General features: G+C 38.7%; 2 protein-coding genes across 2 annotated transcripts; one reads left to right on the top strand and one right to left on the bottom strand.

Moving 5' to 3' along the window:
- Positions 1 to 1,137: 1,137 nt before the first annotated feature.
- LOC143892767 (ATP synthase subunit beta, mitochondrial-like) lies at positions 1,138 to 7,438 on the bottom strand. Its single transcript, XM_077397629.1, has 9 exons — positions 6,767 to 7,438; positions 5,859 to 5,934; positions 5,645 to 5,733; positions 5,289 to 5,406; positions 5,106 to 5,209; positions 4,833 to 4,991; positions 4,513 to 4,737; positions 3,831 to 4,142; positions 1,138 to 1,536 (listed from the first exon to the last, which is right to left on the bottom strand). The coding sequence occupies exons 1-9, from the start codon at positions 7,232 to 7,234 to the stop codon at positions 1,423 to 1,425; spliced, it is 1,665 nt and encodes a 554-aa protein (XP_077253744.1). The 5' UTR covers positions 7,235 to 7,438; the 3' UTR covers positions 1,138 to 1,422.
- Positions 7,439 to 11,195: 3,757 nt separating this feature from the next.
- Positions 11,196 to 22,689, top strand: LOC143892764 (protein DETOXIFICATION 14-like). Its single transcript, XM_077397624.1, has 7 exons — positions 11,196 to 11,488; positions 19,995 to 20,539; positions 20,643 to 20,729; positions 20,883 to 20,939; positions 21,029 to 21,267; positions 21,633 to 21,838; positions 22,093 to 22,689. The coding sequence occupies exons 1-7, from the start codon at positions 11,246 to 11,248 to the stop codon at positions 22,156 to 22,158; spliced, it is 1,443 nt and encodes a 480-aa protein (XP_077253739.1). The 5' UTR covers positions 11,196 to 11,245; the 3' UTR covers positions 22,159 to 22,689.
- The last annotated feature ends 65 nt before the right edge of the window (positions 22,690 to 22,754 follow it).

Here is a 22,754-nt window from a genome sequence, read left to right as displayed (position 1 = left end):
GGCAAAAAATGAACTAAAGAGAATCTGCGGAAGTGATTTAATCCTATTTAGTCTCACAAAAACTAAGGCCCTGTTCGTTTAATATTATGACAACCGATTGGGAGTGCCAAACTGATTATTGGTCTAAAAATTACATTTAAATTTGAGTCCAATAATCTGTCTGGCCCTCACAATCTGTTTCCATAATCTTAAACCAACAGGGCCTAAAAGATGAAGATGAAGTTTGTTATTGATTGAAGTGAAATGATATCAGCACAACCATATTTTGATTTTTTCACAGACCATCTTGTCTTTTAGTATTTAAAGAGCCATCAAAAGGTTATTACATTTCCCAAAATAGCTCTCACAATTAAAGAAAAGACAGCTGGGTTTGTGCAAATATCAAAATATGGTTGTGAAGATAACATTTTCGTAAAAAAACATACATTTAGTTGTAGATTAGGCCTTTCAAATTCAGATTATATGTAACAATCCAGATGATGAGTTGATCGGGTTAACTCTTTGGATCACAAGTGCTATGCATCAACCAATCTCTCTTGGTCGCTGTGCAAAGTTAAAAAATCTGAATAGATATAAATTCAATAACATGAAATGAGGAAAGAATCGTTGATGCCACTGTTTAGAGAGTGATAAGGGAGAAATTATGAGAAGATTTTCTTTTTCTTTAATATGTGGGTTCTTTGAATTGTTTGAAACGGATGGCTTACAATGAGATGGCACCTGCAAAAAGCTAGAAATTCTTAAAAGAACCAACACCTTATAGCTAGTTATAGATTTTGGATTGTTGTTGAATAACATTCTTAATCTTTTCTGAGTGATTTGTAATTGTTTGATCATGTTATATCATTGAATTTATCTAGAGACCAGTTCAAATATATCTAAAGATCACCAAATTTTACCTTGCCCCTGTGCGAATAGAATCCACCAGATGGTCGTTGATTTAACATGTAAAGAGGTCATGCAATTAGCTACTCTATGATTGTGTATAAAAAGCTGTTGTCATTTGACTAATGCAACTTTAGATACTCCTTAGAGCATGGGACCAAATCATCTTTTGAGGCAAACATTTATAGGGACAGCACCAACAAACACATTTGGGTTGTAAAACGAAAAGGAATTTAGGAAAGAAACCTGCCAAACCAGAAACAAGATCAAAAGCATACATTGAATGGTGTTTTAGCAGTCCAATCGAAACAAGTGTTTGAGCCTTAAAGCAAATTAAAAAAATCATGTTCCCATTTTTCATTTTATTTGGCTAAAAAAGGGCCTCGCGGAGCAGACCCTGGCTCATTCACTCTAATAACCTACCACAATCTGGTGAAGGAAATAAAAAACCAAATACTGTTGACCTCAAAAATGCAAGTTTGCATACAGGCATTTCACATGTCCATCGTCTTATTTAACTTACGAAAGAAAATGGAATTAAGTAGCAGAGTCCTTTGCAATCCTCTCAGCCTTGGCGAGGACCTCTTCAATTCCTCCCACCATGTAAAACGACTGTTCGGGAAGATCGTCGAATTTCCCATCCAAAACACTCTGCCAAAGAGACGAAAGCACATGAGGCAAAGACCATGTTGAATAGTACTATGACTTTGAAGTACTTCAACAAAAAGAAACAGATTCAACAAAAGCCCTCTTCAAGAGGTACGGAAGTTACAGGAAAATAAGGATGTGGACCGAGAGGAGATAAAACCAAATTTTGGAGCAATGCGAATTTACCCACCAACCTGGGATTTCTGATTTCGGGAAGTAATTACTACAGTCATCCAAGCTACCAGTTCATTTGTTATATAACTTCTATCAGTTCATTTGTCGTTTTAAAACTCATCAAAATGCATAAAAATATCTCTTCTAAAACATACATGCATCCCAACTACTGAGCATACTCTATTTGAAATTAGGGAAAAATACACTTAGACCCCCTGTGGTTTCTGACACATTCAACTTAACCCCTAATGTTTAAAAAGTTACAAGTAGACCCCCTGTGGTTTCAATTTGTATAAGGTAGGCCCCCTCAGTTGACGGTTCGTCCACAGATTGAAGGGTTAGGATGATCCGATGAAGCTGATTTTTTGGGCACACCCTATCTATGTCAGGGCCCATCAAATGTGGGCCCACTACCAAAAACAAGTGGGCCAACATTGTTTGGATGATCCAAAGCGTTCATTCGATGGGCACTGGCATAGATATGGTGTGCCCAAAAAATCAGCTCCATAGGATCATCCTAACCCTACAATCTGTGGACGAACCATCAACTGAGGGGGTCTACCTTACACAAATTGAAACCACAGGGGGTCTACTTGTAACTTTTTAAACATTAGGGGTTAAGTTGAATGTGTCAGAAACCACAGGGGGTCTAAGTGTATTTTTCCCTTGAAATTAAACAAATATATAAAAGAGATTAGAGCTAGACCGCTTTACTAACTTTAACATCTCAGTTAAAAATCAGACTTCATCAACTCCTAAAAAGAACAAATAATGCCAAAAAGTAGCTGAACTCCGTTAAGGAGCTGCTCTGTTTGCTGATAAGAAAGAGGGAATAGGGATCCCACTTCATCCTAAAAAATAGGAGTCTAGCTAGAATTGCGCTCGCTCAATAATTTTGGAAATAAGCAGAAAACGATTGCAGGGACACTAGAAGAGTGAGGATATCTTGTGTGTGAGTGGTGCCTTTGTGTGTATGCCAAAGACATCATTATCCTAATCATTGCACACCATGAACACACCCTCAGCAACCACATATATCTAGAACCATGTGTAATGCCCTAGATAAGGTAAGTTCACATTTTGGGAAACGTGCGGAGAGAGAGAGAGAGAGAGAGAGAGAGAGAGAGAGAGTATTTGATGCTAAATTTTAGGAGTTTCTGTTTGGTATAAGATTGCCAATGGCTGTGTTAACTAAATACTATATGCTGTAGGGTGGCTTTCCTTTATATATAAACATACATACATATTTACATACATCGATGATTGATCTATCTATCTATAATATATACTGACCATGTTTCTTTCCATTTTCATTTGTTTTTTTCCTGAGAAACAAATTATTGGAGTTTTTTTTTCCCTTTTCCACTACTAAATCCTTTTCCTACAGTTAATTCCATTTCGCTGTTAATCTTCAGTTACTAATTTTAATTTCTCCCCTAAAAAAATGGTACCCACGACTAAATCTGCTTTCCGCAATTGTTCCATTTTCTCGCTAATCTTCAGTCACTAATTTTAATTTCCCCTAGTAATTCTGATAACCTTCAGCAAGAGAAACCAGCCACCAGAGAGAGCAACCATGACAGACTCTACAATTACAATGATTCCAAATCTCAAGTAATATTGATCGGATACTCTCTTTCTCTCTTTCTTCAATGTCTTCTGTTTATTGACTTCTCCCCTTCTCATTCCTTTCATGCAATATTTCAGTTTTAAAATGAACAAGCCGACATTTCTTAAAAGTTATCTAAGTTGTCGTGTTTTATAGTTGATTATCTTTGGATACTTTTTGTTGAACATGTGGAAATAAAGGTTTATTGTTTGTTTTGTTTAAGCGGTTGAGGAGGACATAAGTATTCGTTCATCGTATAAACTTCATTATTTTTCGAGAAAAGATTTGATTTTGGTTGTCTAATAGTATTTTTCTTGGTTTACACCTTCTGCTGCTGTTCGAAAAGATTTGGTTTTACACTTTTACCCACTTCTCGTCCCCCACCAAGGTTTCTGGCTTTTTTCTGTTTTTCATTTTTTAAGTCGAATACCCATGCACAGCATGGGCCAAGAATGCTAGTACATACATATAAAAAGAACATAACTGCAAATAATTATCAGAGAGTTTCTTTTACCTGGAAGCTAGCAATACTCTCTTTCAATTCCACATATTTTCCAGGAGCACCAGTGAACACCTCAGCAACATGGAAAGGCTGGCTCAAGAAACGCGAAATTTTTCGGGCACGAGCGACAGTCATTTTGTCATCTTCACTGAGCTCATCCATTCCCAAAATTGCAATAATATCCTGAAGATTCTTGTAGTTTTGAAGAACTTTTTGTACTCCACGAGCAGTATTGTAGTGATCTAGTCCCAAAATATGAGGAGAAAGCATACGAGAAGTAGAATCAAGTGGATCGACAGCAGGATAGATACCAAGCTCTGAGATCTGTTCATCAGATGAAGATAGTCATAATAAGATATGTAAAAACAGAGAGGAATCACTTGCCGAACCAACAACTCAGGGCTGAAAATGTAATTGACAAAGATATTGTAGGTGGTTCATCGATGGTATTTCATAATAAAAGAAGGTCTGCCAATGGTGTGGCAGATAAGCTAGTTAGGGAAAAGGTGCTAAGGAGGGCTTAGAGATGTTTGATTTCCTTCCTCCTTGATTCGTTTTGTTCTCTTTGCTTTTCACTTTCTTTTGCTTATTCCTTTTGTACTGCTCTTGGCATCAATCACCTCGGTTCTTGCTTTTTTTTTCTAATCAAATCTTCCAACCATTCCAAAAAATAATAATAATGTAATTGACAAACCTGTCGTGACAACACAGTTGTGGCATCAAGATGAGCAAAAGTGGTTGCAGGAGCTGGATCCGTCAAGTCATCAGCGGGCACATAAATAGCTTGGACGGAGGTAATGGAACCTTTCTTTGTTGTGGTAATACGCTCCTGTAGGCCTCCAAGATCGGTAGCCAAAGTAGGTTGGTACCCGACAGCAGACGGAATACGGCCAAGCAAAGCAGACACTTCAGAATTTGCCTGTGGAATAAACACGAAAAGACAAATTTTGGTAATAGGATTTCATTAAAATAAGGACAGATCTTCAAGAAGTTCAAAACTATGAAAAGCTTTACTTGGGTGAAGCGGAAAATGTTGTCAATAAAGAGAAGCACATCTTGCCCCTCAGCATCTCGGAAGTGCTCCGCAACTGTAAGCCCAGTCAGCCCAACACGAGCGCGAGCGCCAGGGGGCTCATTCATTTGCCCATACACAAGAGCGCACTTGCTTTCGCTCTGCAACATAGAAAAGAGAGAATTGATGAAAAAATGATAAAAATAATGACCTAGAGTGATGAACGTGTTGCCCATGTGACCATGTCAAACAACATGAACTGTAACACTATGTACCTGTTTCTCTCCAAGCTTAATAACACCACTTTCAATCATTTCTCTGTATAGATCATTACCCTCACGAGTACGTTCACCAACACCAGCAAACACAGAGAAACCACCTGGCAAACCAAAATTCATTTAACACAACAAACATAAGAATAATCAAACAGTGTTATGAATGTTCTCTCAAAGACAAACCATGAGCTTTGGCAACATTATTAATCAGTTCCATGATAAGCACAGTCTTCCCTACACCAGCACCACCAAACAACCCAATCTTTCCACCTCTCTGGTATGGTGCAAGTAGATCCACAACCTGTAGAATGCAACACGGGTGACATATCGGTTAAAATTGGTGCCACGGTCAGAAATATCCAATCAAACATGACAAAAATAAATAAGAAGAAGAGGAAGAACGAAAAGAGAGGAAAGAACGAAAGAAAAGCAGTAGTGCATTTTTTTCAGAGATGTTCAGCTCAATTAGAAATATCAATAGTAGATATTGAATAATAGAAAATGAAATACTGAGAAACATCAAAAAGAAAAATGCTTACCTTGATACCGGTGACGAGAATCTCCTGTTCAGTTGCCTGTTCAACGAAAGAAGGGGCTTCACGATGAATGGGCAAAAAGTGGTCGGTCTCTATTGCAGCAAGAAACCAGTAATATAAAAATGTAGTCAGTGTCGACCAAAGCAAAAAATATATATAGGAAGACAAAATTCTCAAAAACAAATCAAATAATTGAGAATGGTTGAAGTAATCTTACTTAAGTCACCCCTTTCATCAATCGGCTCTCCAATAACATTCATGATACGGCCGAGTGTAGCCCTACCCACAGGTACCTAATCAACAAACAAACATAGACCCAAGTTGAAAAAAGAGAGTCAACATTGCTTTCTGAAAAGGAACAATGAATAAAAGTAAACACGAACACAAAACTGACAGCCAAATCCAAATCTACAACAACAAAAATTACAAGAAAAACCTGAAATTGTATTGAAATCAACAAAGAAGCAAAAGAGTAGCATGAATGCATAATCTCAATCCTTAAACTGTCCTGATGGAATTCAAGATCTTCCAAAAGCAACGAAAAGGCATAGATTTCAATCTAATTCAAACTTAACAAAAACACCTAAATTTTACAGCCTAGCCTACGCATCTCAAATTCAGTCCAAGATTCACTGCCAGTCAAACCAGTGTAAGCATTCAAAGAGATAACAAAAGATGTAAGCCTTAAAATATGTAACAAAACCAGAAGTTAACTACACTGGTAAAGTCAGTAATATGTGAGATGGAGAAAAAGAAGTTCTGTACAGTGAAAAATCTTCCAAAAAAAATAACACTAATAACAATAAATCTCGATCTACAACAAAACAAAAACAGAAAACCTAGAAAAAAGAAAAGAAAATAAGAAACAATATAAGTTGGATCTACCAAAATCAAACAAACAAAAGCTATCCATCTACACAATATCCATAAAAAACAAGACTTTACTTTCTCCTCAATCAGCAAAACAGAAAGATAAGTTAAACTTTGACCAAAAAGCACTTCCAAAAACAAAACCCTAAATATCAATCCAAGTTGCGTAAATCAAAGATCACAACACAATCAGAAAAAAATAATGATCTATTTCAATAAAACATATACGAAATGAAAAAAAAAAAAAAAACTTACAGTGATTGGAGAACCAGTGTTCAAAACCCTTTGTCCGCGTACAAGCCCTTCTGTCCCATCCATGGCGATCGTTCTCACCATTTTCTCTCCCAAATGTTGTGCGACCTCTAAAACTAAACGGATCGAATTATCCAAAACCTCAAGCGCCGTCAAGATCGGAGGCAAACCTTCTTCGAATCTGACATCAACAACGGCTCCGATCACCTGACAAACCTTTCCGATCGATCCAGCACCGGTGAACTCGTCGGTGATCTTCCCGCTAGGGCCAGATCCCTTCACCGGCGGCGTGAATGGTGCCGGCGGCGCGGGAGCCGCCGCGGCAGTTGCGTAATCGACGGCACGATTTAGTAGAAATCCGGTCGGAGAAGGGCGATAGGCCGGAGATGGAGATGGACGGAGGGAGGGTTTGGGTGATGTGCGGCGGATGGAAGATCGGAGGAGGGATGATAAGACTTTGCGGGAAGCCATGGAGAGAGAGGGTTAGGGTTAGGGTTTTGAAAAGTAGGTATCTAGGGTTTTGGTTTTTAGTGAATTTATCAGTTGCTGCTGGACATGCAACTGAGAACCATTCTCAATTGGGAGCAGCCTTGTTTTAGCGAGAGAGAAGAGAGATGCTGATGGTAGGGATTGGAGGAGAAAGGAAATGCGGACGTCGACGGGAAATGAGCTGGAATTTTGCGAGTATTTGGCGTCCGGAACTTTCTAACTAGGGTTAGTGTGGGCTTGGAAGATAATTGGGCCCGCCTACACCGTTTCAACATTATGCATACACGTATTGGGCTTGACTCGCTTATTTGAATGTCACGGGCTTAGTTCTACTAAAATGGTCAAAGCATCAGCCCACAAAGGCTCAACCCATATGTCAATAGGGGTATCAACAGCCGGACTCAAATTGGATCAACCGATGTCGTCATGATCCACTTGGATCCTAATGGGAAAATTTCTCGAATCCTACCTTGGTTTCCAAGAATTTTCTAGAAAAGTTTGGAAAGGAAAAATATTTCTAAAAAGGACAATTTTAGTTATAGGATCATCAATATATGAAAATCCTTCACCACGTTCCGCGTTGCGCTGCATACGCATTCCACATTTTGCCATACAGAGTCAATCAAAACTCTTTGGCCTCTCTCGAATTATGATCACATCAACCGAGTACTCAACCACATCGTGCCGAGTCAACTAGGATTTTCTTCGGCCGCAGTTCGCCCCTCATCCGCTTTTTTAAACACTGCTTAAACAGTTACGGAATGAAAACTTAACCAGATCCTGATGAGACTAATGACCCACGTGGAAGAACTGGTACCTGAGGTCCCACGTGAAAATTAAAACTTATTACCAACTTTTGATCTTCAAAATTTCCCAAAAAGGGAAGGAATTGCTGGAACAATGGTTGCTGGTAAAGTCTAATCCAAGATTCAGAAGCATTTGAAGAACCAACATCAGATGAATTTGTTGATTTCTTTGTTGTATTTCTGTAGACTTGTTTCTAATATAAATGTATCACAGTGTTACTTTATATTTTCATCATTTGCCTTTGTAACTTACAAAACACTTGTCGGTCGCAACAGCTTCAATTTTTCTCTAGCTCTTACCTGATCTACTCTAATGGTTTATCCTATTGTTCCGATGGAATATGCATTGCAGAGCCACAATACACTTGTTTGGAATTTCATACCGGGGCACCAATTTGCCTAAAACTGAGTCCACTTGGACGACTCGATAATTGTTGTGACGAGTTTTTTTATTGACTTGATAGGTCAGAGGAGTTTTCTATCAACTTGTAGACCCCACTTCACATCACCACCTATCTAGATTTAGATATGTAATAGAGTTTACGCGTAGTAAGCTGCTCTTAGTGTTCCTGAAGTCTCAATGGACCCAGATGGTCCGATGGATCCAAAGGGTCTGGGTGTTAATGGACAGGATTTGGGCATAACAGTTGAATCCAAATAGGGTCCTTTAGATTCATATCCTAAGGTCCAAAATTTTTATAGATCCTGACCCAGACGTAGCCGCAGAAATAGATCCGACCGATAAGAGATCCAATCATCCAAATGGATGTGACAAACATATAGGCGGATCCAATTCGATACACATTTTTTTGGAACGAAATGCAGTCACGTCTGCACCCCTTTGGAACAATTCTTAAAAATTGCATGTTACTTGATGGTAAAGATTTTATTTCATGATTTTGTTTAGTGATTCTATTTTCAAAACTAGTTAGGAGAATGTGGAATGCATGGAAGTGATTCTGGACTTCCTAAAATACGAAGGTCGGAATGGTTACATACCTCTTAAGACTGATTCTCAATGAGAAATGGGGTGTATTAAATTAGGGGTGCAACTTGGGTCGGGCTAAATTTGATTTTGGCTCGGGTTGGTTTGGCATTTCCTTTGGTTGGGTTGGGTGGGAAAAGCCAACCCAATTTAATTTTTGGTTAGGGTTGAGGCCTTGACCACAGGACCTGATCCATCCTCTAATTTTATCATAATTTTCTCAAGGTTATGTTATTTTCTTGTATTTTTAATGTTTAACACGAGGTGAACCCGAACACAACCCGACCTGATTTGGAAAAAAACAGGTTAGATTGGTTGAGAGATTTAGAGGCGGATGGGGTTAGGGTTGACCATCCTTGACCCCCCAAGCTTGGATTGGGTCAGGTTAGGGTTAAGGGAATGCTATCTTGGGTTGGGCTAGGGTTGGCTTCAACCAGATCCAACCCGACCGGAGTTGCACCACCGGATAAAATCTCCCAAAACAAGTGAGTGTGGATATCATCTTCGAAGTATTCACTCCATGTGGACGTTCAGGTGATCTTTGCTCATCTGTCACGTGTAATGAGATCGGTGTGGGTCCCATCTGAGTTGGCCTAGGGGGACCAGAAACAACCACATTGCAAAACTTGACCCCGGCAACCGAGTCAACTCTCCGGGTCCGATACTGGGTTCAAAGAGCCTAGTCTTAAAACCCTAATTAGAGTAGCAAGGGCCCACCTCCACAGTCAATTCTGGTAGGCAAATACTATTTTTTTTTTTTTTTTTGTCTTTTCAGCAAAAAAAATAAAATAAATTTATGGTAATATTTTTGGGTGGTGTCCCACTTGGCCCATAAAATTAATTAGGGAAATGCTAGGGTCTGTCGCATGTCACAACAGGTAGAACATTCCCGCGAAAGGCAATGGACCCTAGCAAATCCCAATTAATAAATAATTTCTTAACCATATGACTATGTTGATCAGGTATTTTTGAGCTATGACATCTAAGTTGTGACCAACTCGTACTAGGTGTAAGATGAAGATGAGAAGAATGCAGTACTAATTGATCATTCAAGGGGGGCCCATCACAAATGAGCTAAGTAAGGAGAACCACTCTCGCGTTTGTAGTAAACAGATGGCTAGATAAAACAATCTGCACCGTTTGGATTGCTGGAAAAGTTTGGAAAAGATAAACTTTTCCAAAATTTCTTGCTTTTCATGGTTTGATTACAAAAGAAAATATAACTCCAACCGCGACAAGTTTTTAATGATATATCCCTCTAAATAAGGCATTAATATATCATTTCTCTTAATCGTGGAGACAAAAAATTCCTTGGAAAAAGTTTTCCCTGCAATCCAAACAAAATGGGATTACATGAATTGGTGATCCGAGGTACTCCATCCTAGTTAACAAAACCAAAAGTACATGCAGAAGCTTACGAAATGCGACATTACTTCCTTATAATTTACTAGATTGCCATGAAAACTACCTCGTCCACCAAATCACGTGCTTCACCCGAACATATTATGATCATTTAATACGCGGCTTGGCGTATTCGCTGGTATCTGTTATGCATTTATTGTTGTCCTTTTCCTTAAAATTTGCACTCGGAGATGATTTTTTCGCCCCACTGTAGGATAATGCGCTCCACTTTGTAACGTGAATTGCGGGCAGACTTTATAACGCTTATTGATGTGAAATCACGTCAAAAGTGGGGGGCATTATCCTACGGTGGGGTGAAAAACTCGTCGATCTTTTTTACTTAGTGCCCAATATCCCTCTCCCTGAGAGTTACCATGAACACCCCCTTTTTTGAAGAGATGATTAAAATGAAAAAAGTACGGTTTGCCACTTTTTTTGTCTTTTTGTGAGAAGATAACCACGAGGACGCTCACCTGGAAAAGTCTAGTGGAGGCGTTTCTGTGAAAACAAGGGGGGTGCGAACATTAACTTTTTTTTACCACTAGGTGCAATTCCAACCATTTTTAAGCTACTGATGTTTTGATAATTGCATTAACTCACATTGTCTTCTATTATTCAAACAGTTGTCAAAGGTTATTACAGTTCCCAGAAGCTCTCAGAAGCCAATTAAAAAGGAAAAGACAAGCTAAGATTGAGCAATTATTAAGACATTGTAGTGCCAATATCAGTAGCCCATTTTTACTATAGAAAGCTATATAGAGGAAGTACCAACTCAAACTTTCATTTCTGAGAGAGAAAAAGATGGAAGAGAGTTTGGTGGTTTTGAATGAAGAGAGGGGAGAGAGAAGGGAAGATTTTAGATGGGTTTTTTATATGGAGGTGAAAAAACTGGGTTATTTGGCAGGTCCTATGGTGGCTGTGACCTTGTCTCAGTACATGTTGGAAGTGATATCTTTGATGATGGTGGGCCACCTCGGAGAGCTTGCCCTCTCTAGTGCTGCCATTGCCACTTCCATCACTGGAGTTACAGGTTTTAGCCTTCTGGTATGTCTTCTTCTTCTTCTTTGGGGTGGAAATATTATTTTCCTGCTATGTGTTTTCATATTTTTGTTATTTGGTGGAGACTGAAGAACTTTTTGGTCTTTATTTCCGGAGTTTTGAATCTCCATTTGCAAAAAGAAAGCTTGCAGAGTAAGATAAAATGGCGGGATGATGAGAACACCTCTTTCTATTTGACTCCTTTTAGAGATTAAAATGGGAAATGATATCAGCACAACCATATTTTGACAATTGCACTAAGTTATCTTGTCTTGTATTATATAAATAGCTGCTAAAGGTTATTACAGTCACCAAAAAGCTCATACAAGCCAATTAAAAAACAAAAAGACCAGCTGAGTTTGTGTAATTATTAAAATATGGTAGGGCCAATATCAGTAGCCTTCAAAAAAGGTGGTGGATTTTGTCTCAACTTTCAGAGGGTATTACGGTCATTTGGGAGACTCGGCTCAGTCAGATTGCGAAAATTTTGCGAGGTTGTTCAGTTGAATATGTCTTAAGTGCCCAACGAAGCAACTTTATTTTCTCTAATCCCAAATCTTTGAACCCCTATTGGGACAGTTCCTCTATGGTTTGCAGCTGTAGAACTCGGTGGGTCACCCAGTCTCAAAACTCGTCCGAGTCAATCAAGTCTGGGAGTCATTGGGTCGTTGGTTTTAGACCCATTTATTGGCATATAGATTTAGGGCCTTTTTGGGTACCACTAAATTCCATCCTCAGTTGCAAACAAGATTTATAGCGATTTAATCTAATTGACATTAAGGCCATTTTGGAAGCCATTTACTTAGATAGATATAAAATGACCATTATTTGCATATAAGGCGACTGGACTGGTGACTCTAGACCCATGCATAAAGAAAAAAAGAAAAGAAGGAAACATAGAAATGTGACTCTAGCTAGACCCATGCATGTTGCGTTACATAATAAACTCTTGAATTGGTGGGCAACCATAAGTCTAGCACTATGTATCTGGTCCCACCCTTATTGGATGAGCCTAGCATCTTATCAATAAGGCATCTTTAAGAGAGTGTCAAGAGAAACTAAAACATTGATTTTTGTCAACTTTGATCAAGGGTTCATTTTCAGCATGTGTGAAGGTCCGCTAACAGTGACGCTGACTGATTTTTTTATTTTCTATCCCCCACCCAATGATCTTTTCTGTGAGCTATGTTATATCTATTGTTACTTCTATTTTTTCCTGTTCTGTAACCTTTGCTGCACCTTGACCATCTGGGTCTGGGGTTATTCTTCCCCCCTTTGCTTTAATAAAATTTTCATTGCCCTTCAAAAAAAAAAAAAAGAGAGTCTCCTTAAGTATCCTTGATGTTTTTTTCAAACATGAAGAAGCCTCTTAATTGTTGAAAAATTTGTTGAGGGTACTGTTGATGATAGAAAACAGAAACTTGTTGCTTCAAGGCGTGATATCACTTTCCTTAAGACAAGATTCGCCCCCACTAGTAGTGTGCAAAGGGGATCCGCGAATTGCCTCCAAGATACAATGAAGCCTAGTAGGGAAGCCCTACTAATGTTTGATGACGCGTAGCACTAGCGGAATCAAACCCGAAATGCCCTTCCGAAATTTCAAGCCTTAGAGAAATCTCTAGATTCTGTTTCTGCAGAAAAACAGTATCTAGAACAGTAAAAAAAAAAAAAAACAGTATGTAGAAATACTTGGGGATTTTTTGTAGGAGTGTAGAAGAGAGTGTAAAATCAGTCAGAATTGCCAATTCGATTTCTTTATTAAATGACTGAAGTTTGCACATATTTTATAGACCATCTGGTGACTTTTCAGTGTGAAAAACACCTCTACAGGGCACCTTTCCAGAATGTTTGAAATCTGACCGTTAGATCGCACCCATTGATTTTGAATGGTCCTGATCGATTCTAGAGGTGAGTGTTGGTTTGAGTAAAACCTCTCTCCAACCCAGTCATCGTTAGATCAACCATCTATGGTGTGGATCGCACCCCCTTGGCACATGACCGTTGGGGGAAGGGACACAACCCATTTGATCACACCCTTTGACCGTTGGAGTCATGGGCCCGTTGGGCCGACCGTTAGGCCCGAACCGAAGCCCAACCCAACTGAACCATTCGGCTTGATGGGCCTGCGAACCATTTGACCCACCCATCCGACCGGTCCACCTTCATCTTGATCCAACGGTGCAGATCAAATCTGGAAAAATTAAAGGCTCCAATCGCTCCTCGCGACGTTGCGTACGTGCGAAGTGCAAAGTGCGCCTAAAAAGCGCCAATAAAGCGCCACTATGCGCCCTATAGCCCATTGCCCACGCCGCGCGCGCGCGTGCGCGTGCGCGTGTGCGTGTGCGAACGGTGCGTTGCACCGTCCCGCGGGTCCAACCATGGGTTCAACCCAATGTGCAATCAACAAGAGTTAGAAAAGGTAGTGCTTTATAAGCCCTTCTCTTTCTTTTCTCTCATCCGATGTGGAACTATTTTTTTCAACTACACTTCTACATCCTTTTGTAAAAGCAAATATTTCCAAGAAAATATTTTCTTTTTCCCAAACGCTTTTGATAAAACATTTTCCAAAACACTAAAACATGTAATATACATGATTTTGAAAATGCAAAATCACTAACAATCCCCCACCATTTTCAAAATCAAAGAAAATTTTCTCATCAGGCTTGGAAATCTTATGCATAGATGAAGGTATCTCTCGATTTGAACCTTCACTTAGTGAGGACATATCAAAGTTAACCAGAATTGCATAGTAGACGTATCTTTGAACTAGCTATTCTATATGATTAACCGGATACGTTTCACACACAAGATTTCACCTCTTTGGGCAATTTCTAAAACCGACACATGAACTGGCCTTGTGTCAATATCTTGGTTTCATGAGCGCTCTAGAGACTAGCCAGGTCTCATAGGAAGCGGCACCACTCCCACACTCACATAGGTAGGCTTATCAAGAGTGCCCCTGTAACTAAGACACTCCAACATTATGTTATAAGCCTATTAAGAGTTTAAATACTCAGCCTTCTCCTTTTAAACATTACAGGTACCAAGCACTTTACCTTGGGATGGCAAATAATACAGATTATAGTGCTTGCAATCACTCCACATGATGTACTTGGACTCATTGAACTCAAGACTTGATGTTTATTCAAGTGTTGAGTTGATGTTCCATCATTGGTGACTATTGGTTAATGGCTTTAACCCCATCCCTAATGATGTTTTACACACCAGATCTCTTGCAAGAGCTTTAGTGAATGGATCGGCCAAGTTTTGGCTCGATCTCACAAAATCAATAGTTACTACTCCATTAGTAAGTAACTCTCTTATAGCACTATGTCTAAGTCCTATATGTCTGGACTTACCATTATAAACATGATTATATGCCCTTGATAGTGTGGCCTGACTATCACAATGGACATAAATCGATGGCATTGGTTTAGACCATAACGGAATTTCCAATAACAAATTCCGAAGCCATTCCGCCTCTTTACAGCATGCTGCCAGAGCTATAAACTCTGCTTCCATAGTTGAAGTTGTTATGCATGTCTGTTTCTTAGAGGCCCAGGAGACTGCTCCCCCACCAAGGGTGAAAATCCACCCACTGGTTGATAAATGGTCTATACGCTCAGTTATCCAACTAGCATCAGAGTATCCTTCTATTACAGTTGGATACCCACTATAACATAAACCATAGTCTATAGTTTTCTTTAAATATTTTAAAACTCTATAGACTGCATTCCAATGAGAAAAACTAGGATTACTGGTAAACCTACTAAGTTTACCTACAGCATATGCTATGTCTGGCCTAGTACAAGTCATAGCATACATAAGACTACCAATTACACTAGCATACCCTAGTTGAGAGATAGTCCTGCCAGTATTAAGATACAACTTTATATTTGGGTAAAAAGGTGTTGAAATGGGTGAACATTCAAAATGGTTAAACTTTTTAAGAACTTTCTCAATATAATGTGATTGTGTTAGAATAAGACCATTGTCCTGTCTTATGATTCTAATACCCAAAATCACATCAGCTTCACCCATATCTTTCATATCAAAGTTTTGAGAAAGATATGATTTAGTACTTTGAATGCTTGCAATATCAGTACCAAAAATTAAAATGTCATCAACATATAAACAAATAACAACACCTTTGCTGCCCTTAAATTTACTGTATATACATTTATCTGATTCATGTATCTTATAACCATTTGACACTAAGACTTTATCAAATCTTTCATGCCATTGTTTAGGGGCTTGCTTAAGCCCATACAAAGATTTGATAAGCTTACATACTTTATGCTCTTGGCCTGGCAGAATAAATCCCTCAGGTTGTTCCATATACACTTCTTCATCAAGTTCACCATTTAAGAATGCGGTTTTAACATCCATCTGGTGAATGTGAAGTTTGTATATGGAAGCAAGGGCAATCAACACTCTAATGGTAGAAATCCTAGCAACAGGTGCATATGTATCAAAGTAATCAATACCGGATTTTTGAGTAAACCCTTTGGCAACTAACCTTGCCTTAAACTTTTTTATGGTCCCATCTACTTTGATCTTCTTATTGAAGATCCATTTACATCCTACAGGTTTAGACCCAGGTGGTAGATCAACCAAAATCCAAGTTTTATTACCCATGATAGAATCCATTTCGTCATTAATTGCTTCTTTCCAAAAAGCAGCATCTTGTAACTTTATGGCTTCTCCATAGGTTTGAGGGTCACTTTCTATGCTAAAGTTTAACAAGACAGAACCTTGGAGTTTTTCCCTTGTCCCTTCTACCAGGTAGGTTACAAAGTCAGGGCCAAAACTCTTATCCCTTCTATCTCTTGAACTTCTTCTTATTTTACTAGGTTGTACACTAGGTTCACCAACTTCTGTTTGTGATTCTAAAGGATGATCTACAGAAGTTGTAGGTTCAATTTCTTTAGGAATTGCAGTGAACCTATTTTCATAGAAAAAGGCATCTCTAGATTCAATTATGGTATTGACATCTATGAAATCATTAGGTTCTATAACTAAGAACCTATAGGCCTTACTGTGACTAGCATATCCCAAAAAGATACACTCAATACCCTTTTCACCTAATTTCCTTAACTTAGGTTTAGGGACTTTAACTATAGATCTACAACCCCAAACTTTAAGGTAACTTAAGTTTGGTTTCCTTTTCTTCCACAATTCATAAGGGGTTATATCAGATTTCTTACTTGGTACCCTATTCAAAATGTGACAAGCTGTAAGTAAGGCTTCACCCCAAAAACTTTTATTTAAACCAGAATTAACAAGCATAGCATTAATCATTTCAGTAAGTGTCCTATTCTTCCTTTCTGCTACACCATTTTGTTGTGGTGTATAAGGGGCAGAAGTTTCATGGACTATGCCTACTGATTCACAGAAATGAGGAAAGTGATATTCACCACCTCTATCTGATCTGAGACATTTAATGCTTGTTATACATTGGTTTTCTACTTCAGTTTTATAAATCTTAAATTTTTCTAAAACCTCATCTTTATGACTAAGTAGATAAACATAACAGTACTTAGAATAATCATCAATAAATGTAACAAAGTACTTTTTACCTCCCTTTGTGGGAACACTATGTATGTCACATACATCACTATGAATTAAATCTAACAAGTTAGAAGTTCTATCTACTTTAGGAAATGACTTAGTGATTATCTTGGTTTGCATGCATGTTTTACATCTATCTACTAAGTCATTTTCATATTTAGGAATTAAGGTTAACTTAACCATATCATTCATTTTCCTAGTATTTACATGTCCTAAACGATTATGCCATAAAGATAAAGAAGAATCCAAAACATAAGCAAAGACATTCACTTTATTGATATTAAGTTTGAACATCCCTTCATACATATATCCCTTCCCAACAAAAGTACCCCCCTTAGAAAGAATGAACTTGTCAGATTCAAATACAAGTTTGAAGCCATTCTTGTTGAGAATGCTTCCAGACACTAAGTTCTTTCTAACTTCTGGTACATGGTAGACACCGGTTAGAGTGAGTCGCTTGCCGGATGTGAACTCAAGTTCCACCTTGCCCTTGCCTTTGACTTCTGCTGTCGACGAATTTCCCATGTATAACACGCTTCCATCTTCAACTGTTTCATAAGTTGAAAACAGGTTCCTGTCTTTACAGACATGCATCGTCGCACCAGAGTCAATCCACCAATCATTGCCATCTTCAAGCATATTTGCCTCTGAAATCATGGCGACAAACTTTTCTTTGTCTGTTGGTGCACCCGACTTCTTATCCTTAAGAAGTCGGCACTCACTCTTGTAATGGCCTGGTTTGCCACAGTTGAAACAAGCACCCTTTCTTTTCTTATTCTTATTAGTATTCTTTTCAGGGTGTTTGTTTCTCTTCCAATTGCCTTTTCTTTGTTGGTTCGAATTCTTGACATTTTCCACCAAATGGATCTTAGAGGATACAGTTTCATTTTCTTTCTTGTCTCTGATTCTTGACTCTTCCTCAATCCTGAGGCATTGAGCCAAGTCTTCAATAGACATTTCCTCTTTCTTGTGTTTTAGACTTTTTCTAAAGTCTTTCCAATTTGGTGGAAGTTTGTCAATAATTGACGGGACAATGAAGGAATCATCAAGAAGGATGCCTTGCAAATGAATTTGATTAATTACATGTTGTATTTCATGTAATTGATCAATAACAGACTTATCATCTACCATTTTAAAATTTAAAAATTGACTCACAGTGAATTTCTTGCTACTGGCATCTTCCGCCAAGTATTTGGCTTCAAGTGCATTCCAGATTTCACTTGCTGATCCCATGCCTTGATATATGTCAAATAGTGTATCTGACATAGCATTTAGGATGTGCCCTTTGCAAATGTAGTCATCCTGTTCCCACTTCATCCTTGCACGAGCCTCCGCCAAAGTTTCATTTTCATTTGCTGACGGCTTTAGAGTAGTGAGAACATGGACCACTTTGAGTGATGTCAAAATGAAGTGCAACTTCTTCTGCCAGCGCTTGAAATTTCCTTTGTCGAAACGTTCGAGTTTGACAAAGTCTTGGGTCATTTGACGAACTGAATAAAGTGCCATTGAAACAACAGTAGAAAATCTTGTCTTAAGATTGTTGGAAAATTTGTTGAGGGTACTGTTGATGATAGAAAACAGAAACTTGTTGCTTCAAGGCGTGATATCACTTTCCTTAAGACAAGATTCGCCCCCACTAGTAGTGTGCAAAGGGGATCCGCGAATTGCCTCCAAGATACAATGAAGCCTAGTAGGGAAGCCCTACTAATGTTTGATGACGCGTAGCACTAGCGGAATCAAACCCGAAATGCCCTTCCGAAATTTCAAGCCTTAGAGAAATCTCTAGATTCTGTTTCTGCAGAAAAACAGTATCTAGAACAGTAAACAAAAAAAAAACAGTATGTAGAAATACTTGGGGATTTTTTGTAGGAGTGTAGAAGAGAGTGTAAAATCAGTCAGAATTGCCAATTCGATTTCTTTATTAAATGACTGAAGTTTGCACATATTTTATAAACCATCTGGTGACTTTTCAGTGTGAAAAACACCTCTACAGGGCACCTTTCCAGAATGTTTGAAATCTGACCGTTAGATCGCACCCATTGATTTTGAATGGTCCTGATCGATTCTAGAGGTGAGTGTTGGTTTGAGTAAAACCTCTCTCCAACCCAGTCATCGTTAGATCAACCATCTATGGTGTGGATCGCACCCCCTTGGCACATGACCGTTGGGGGAAGGGACACAACCCATTTGATCACACCCTTTGACCGTTGGAGTCATGGGCCCGTTGGGCCGACCGTTAGGCCCGAACCGAAGCCCAACCCAACTGAACCATTCGGCTTGATGGGCCTGCGAACCATTTGACCCACCCATCCGACCGGTCCACCTTCATCTTGATCCAACGGTGCAGATCAAATCTGGAAAAATTAAAGGCTCCAATCGCTCCTCGCGACGTTGCGTACGTGCGAAGTGCGCCAATAAAGCGCCAATAAAGCGCCACTATGCGCCCTATAGCCCATTGCCCACGCCGCGCGTGCGCGTGCGCGTGCGCGTGTGCGAACGGTGCGTTGAACCGTCCCGCGGGTCCAACCATGGGTTCAACCCAATGTGCAATCAACAAGAGTTAGAAAAGGTAGTGCTTTATAAGCCCTTCTCTTTCTTTTCTCTCATCCGATGTGGAACTATCTTTTTCAACTACACTTCTACATCCTTTTGTAAAAGCAAATATTTCCAAGAAAACATTTTCTTTTTCCCAAACGCTTTTGATAAAACATTTTCCAAAACACTAAAACATGTAATATACATGATTTTGAAAATGCAAAATCACTAACATTAATTATATGGTTAAAAACTGTCAGCCAATTGACTTGCTAAGTCACACAAGTGAATCTTCTCACACACTTGGCTGGTTGAAATTGTTGAATTTGTCTTCGAGTCTTTATAATTTGAACTATGCATTTGGTTATTTTTCCCAAATGACTGAAATTTTCTACATCACAAACAGCTAGGAATGGCCAGTGCATTGGAAACTTTATGTGGACAAGCTCACGGAGCTCAGCAATATCAGAAGCTAGGAATTCACACATACAGAGCTATCATCTCTCTCCTTTTGGTTTGTCTCCCTCTCTCTCTTGTATGGATTTCAATTGGAAAGATCCTCTCTTTCATCGGCCAAGACCCTCTAATCTCATATGAAGCAAGGAAATATGCTATGTGGACGATCCCAGGACTATTTGCTTATGCTATTGTTCAACCACTAATGACATTCCTTCAGTCTCAGAGCTTAATTCTTCCATTGCTTCTAAGTTCCTTTGCAACTCTATGTATTCATATCCCTTTTTGTTGGGTTTTAGTTTTTAAATCTGGGTTGGGATATGTGGGAGCTGCGTTGGCAGCCAGTTTATCATTTTGGTTGAATGCGATCCTTATCGGATTATATGTAATGTTCTCACCATCTTGCAAGAAAACCCGTGTGCCGTTTTCAAAGGAGGTGTTTCGAGGGATCAACGAATTCTTCCGTTTTGCGATTCCATCTGCTATTATGATATGGTATAACTTCACTGTTTTCTTGTAAATTTTCAAGTTTTTTTGTCAGTTGGAATGTTCTTCTCTGATTTTCCTTTAATGGTTTTTTTTGTTGTTGATGATATAGTCTTGAATGGTGGTCTTTTGAGCTGCTTATCTTGTCATCTGGGCTTCTACCCAATCCAAAACTTGAAACTTCAGTGCTTTCTATATGGTATGGATATGTGACTGTACTTCTATACATTAGATGATTGAATGTCATTTTGATTGATTTTGGTTGCTTGGAGAGAATTTTGATTTGATGAAATAATTTAGTACAACTGTACAAGGAGAGAATGCATTTAATTTGTTATAATCTTTATGACAGCCTCACCACCATCTCAACACTGTTCACTATACCATATGGGCTTGGTGCTGCTGTAAGGTTTGCTCTACACCAGTCTGTTCATTTATGTACATACGGATATGGTACCTATATTTTTTTTGTAAGAAAGTTCATTTACTATTTTATAGTACACGAGTATCGAACGAATTGGGAGCTGGAAGGCCACAAGCAGCACGCATGGCTGTCCGTGTTGCGATGGTTCTTGCAATCTCAGAGGCTGTTATTGTTAGCACAATCCTTTTCACCATTCGATACATTTTGGGTTACGCATACAGCAATGAGAAGGAAGTTGTAAATTATGTCACAGAAATGGCACCCCTAGTTTGTATCTCTGTTATAATGGATAGCATACAAGGGGTTCTCTCAGGTTAGTCTTCTCTAAACCTGTAGAGACATGATGTTTTATATTTTTCTGATTTCCAACATACAAATCTCTCTTGCTATACGGATTTTTCTGAACAGGCAAAGTACCCATGTTCGATCCGTGTCAAATTCTAATACTTCACAATTCAATGTGACACTTACATCTTTTACCTAGTTTTTTTTTTTTTTTAAATACGACTACCACAATTTTAAAATTACCGCATGTTTCGAGTTTTATCCTTCTGAATAAAAAAAATTTATATGAAAACAAAACATTATAGTTACTCTTTTACAAATCCATGAACCTTTCTTTTTGAGGTTTGCCGAATCTGACACTCGATACCCGTACTGATGCAACACAATTTTCAGGGGTCGCTAGAGGGTGTGGATGGCAGCATATAGGTGCCTTTGTCAACCTCGGTGCATTCTATTTGGTCGGGATTCCGATGGCTGGTATATTGGGTTTTCTGTTGCATTTAAGAGGAAAAGGACTTTGGATTGGAATAATGTGTGGTTCGATTATACAATCAGCATTACTCTCTCTCATAACATGCTTTACAAATTGGGAACAACAGGTATGTCCATGGTTTGTTGTTTATAAGAATTCAACGCTAGAACTCCTCCATGTAACAGAGGTTTTGTTGTTACATAAAATCTCTAGAGAATGTGAAACTGAAACCAGCTTTGAGTTCTTAACTAAAACCTGAATGTTAGGATGATTAAGACCTGGGAAGATTAAGATGATTTCTGAATTTATATACTCTACGATTGTTGTAATGTTGTGTAGAATTATTAAGGAATATTGGTAATTTCTATGCATGTTGTGCAGGCAAACAACGCAAGAATGCGAATGTTACAGGAGAAATTGCTGACAGATAATGGATTATTGATGTGAATGAGAAGGGTTAGCAAAAAGTGATTGCTCTAATTTCATCTTGCTCAGCTTCTCACTGTATAAACGAATGGAGCTACATTCTCAAGTGGGCAATCTTGACTACAGATCTTCTTAATGGAGGATGAGATCCAGTCCAAAGCTTTGATGTCTTGGGATGAGCTTGTTGTTAGTCATTGCTAGGCTTGGGCTCTGCAGGGAGTCATATATGTGGTTAGGTATTTTATTAAGTGTAGGAAGTCATGTCAGGGATTGAATTAGATTAAGTACTTATATAAGTAGATGTCTGATATGTGTTAGTTACTTAGTTGCAAGCTGTTGGACTTTCTAGATGTAACTAGCCAATGGAAGGAGTCAAAAGTGGAGAAGTGTGTATCTATCAAAACAAGGGGTTGTAACAGCTCCATTCGGGAACTAGTTTAAATAATCTGGTTTGTGCAACTTTTCTACTTTTTATAAATGGCTAGAGAAAATGTTGGTTATTTTCCACTTTAAAAGTGGCCCATCTGTAATGAAGCCTACTATTTTAGGACTTATTTTAGCATGTTTGGCAATCATGAAAAAAAATCTTGGAAAATGATTTTTCAAAAGCTTGCTAA

Source organism: Tasmannia lanceolata, unplaced genomic scaffold (assembly GCF_043159265.1).
Source record: "Tasmannia lanceolata isolate RefF3 unplaced genomic scaffold, GAP_Taslan_0.1 ptg000015l, whole genome shotgun sequence".
Classification (NCBI taxonomy): Eukaryota; Viridiplantae; Streptophyta; class Magnoliopsida; order Canellales; family Winteraceae; genus Tasmannia; species Tasmannia lanceolata.
The sequence above is the reverse complement of the archived record's forward strand: the minus strand, read 5'-3'. Positions and strand labels throughout refer to the sequence as shown.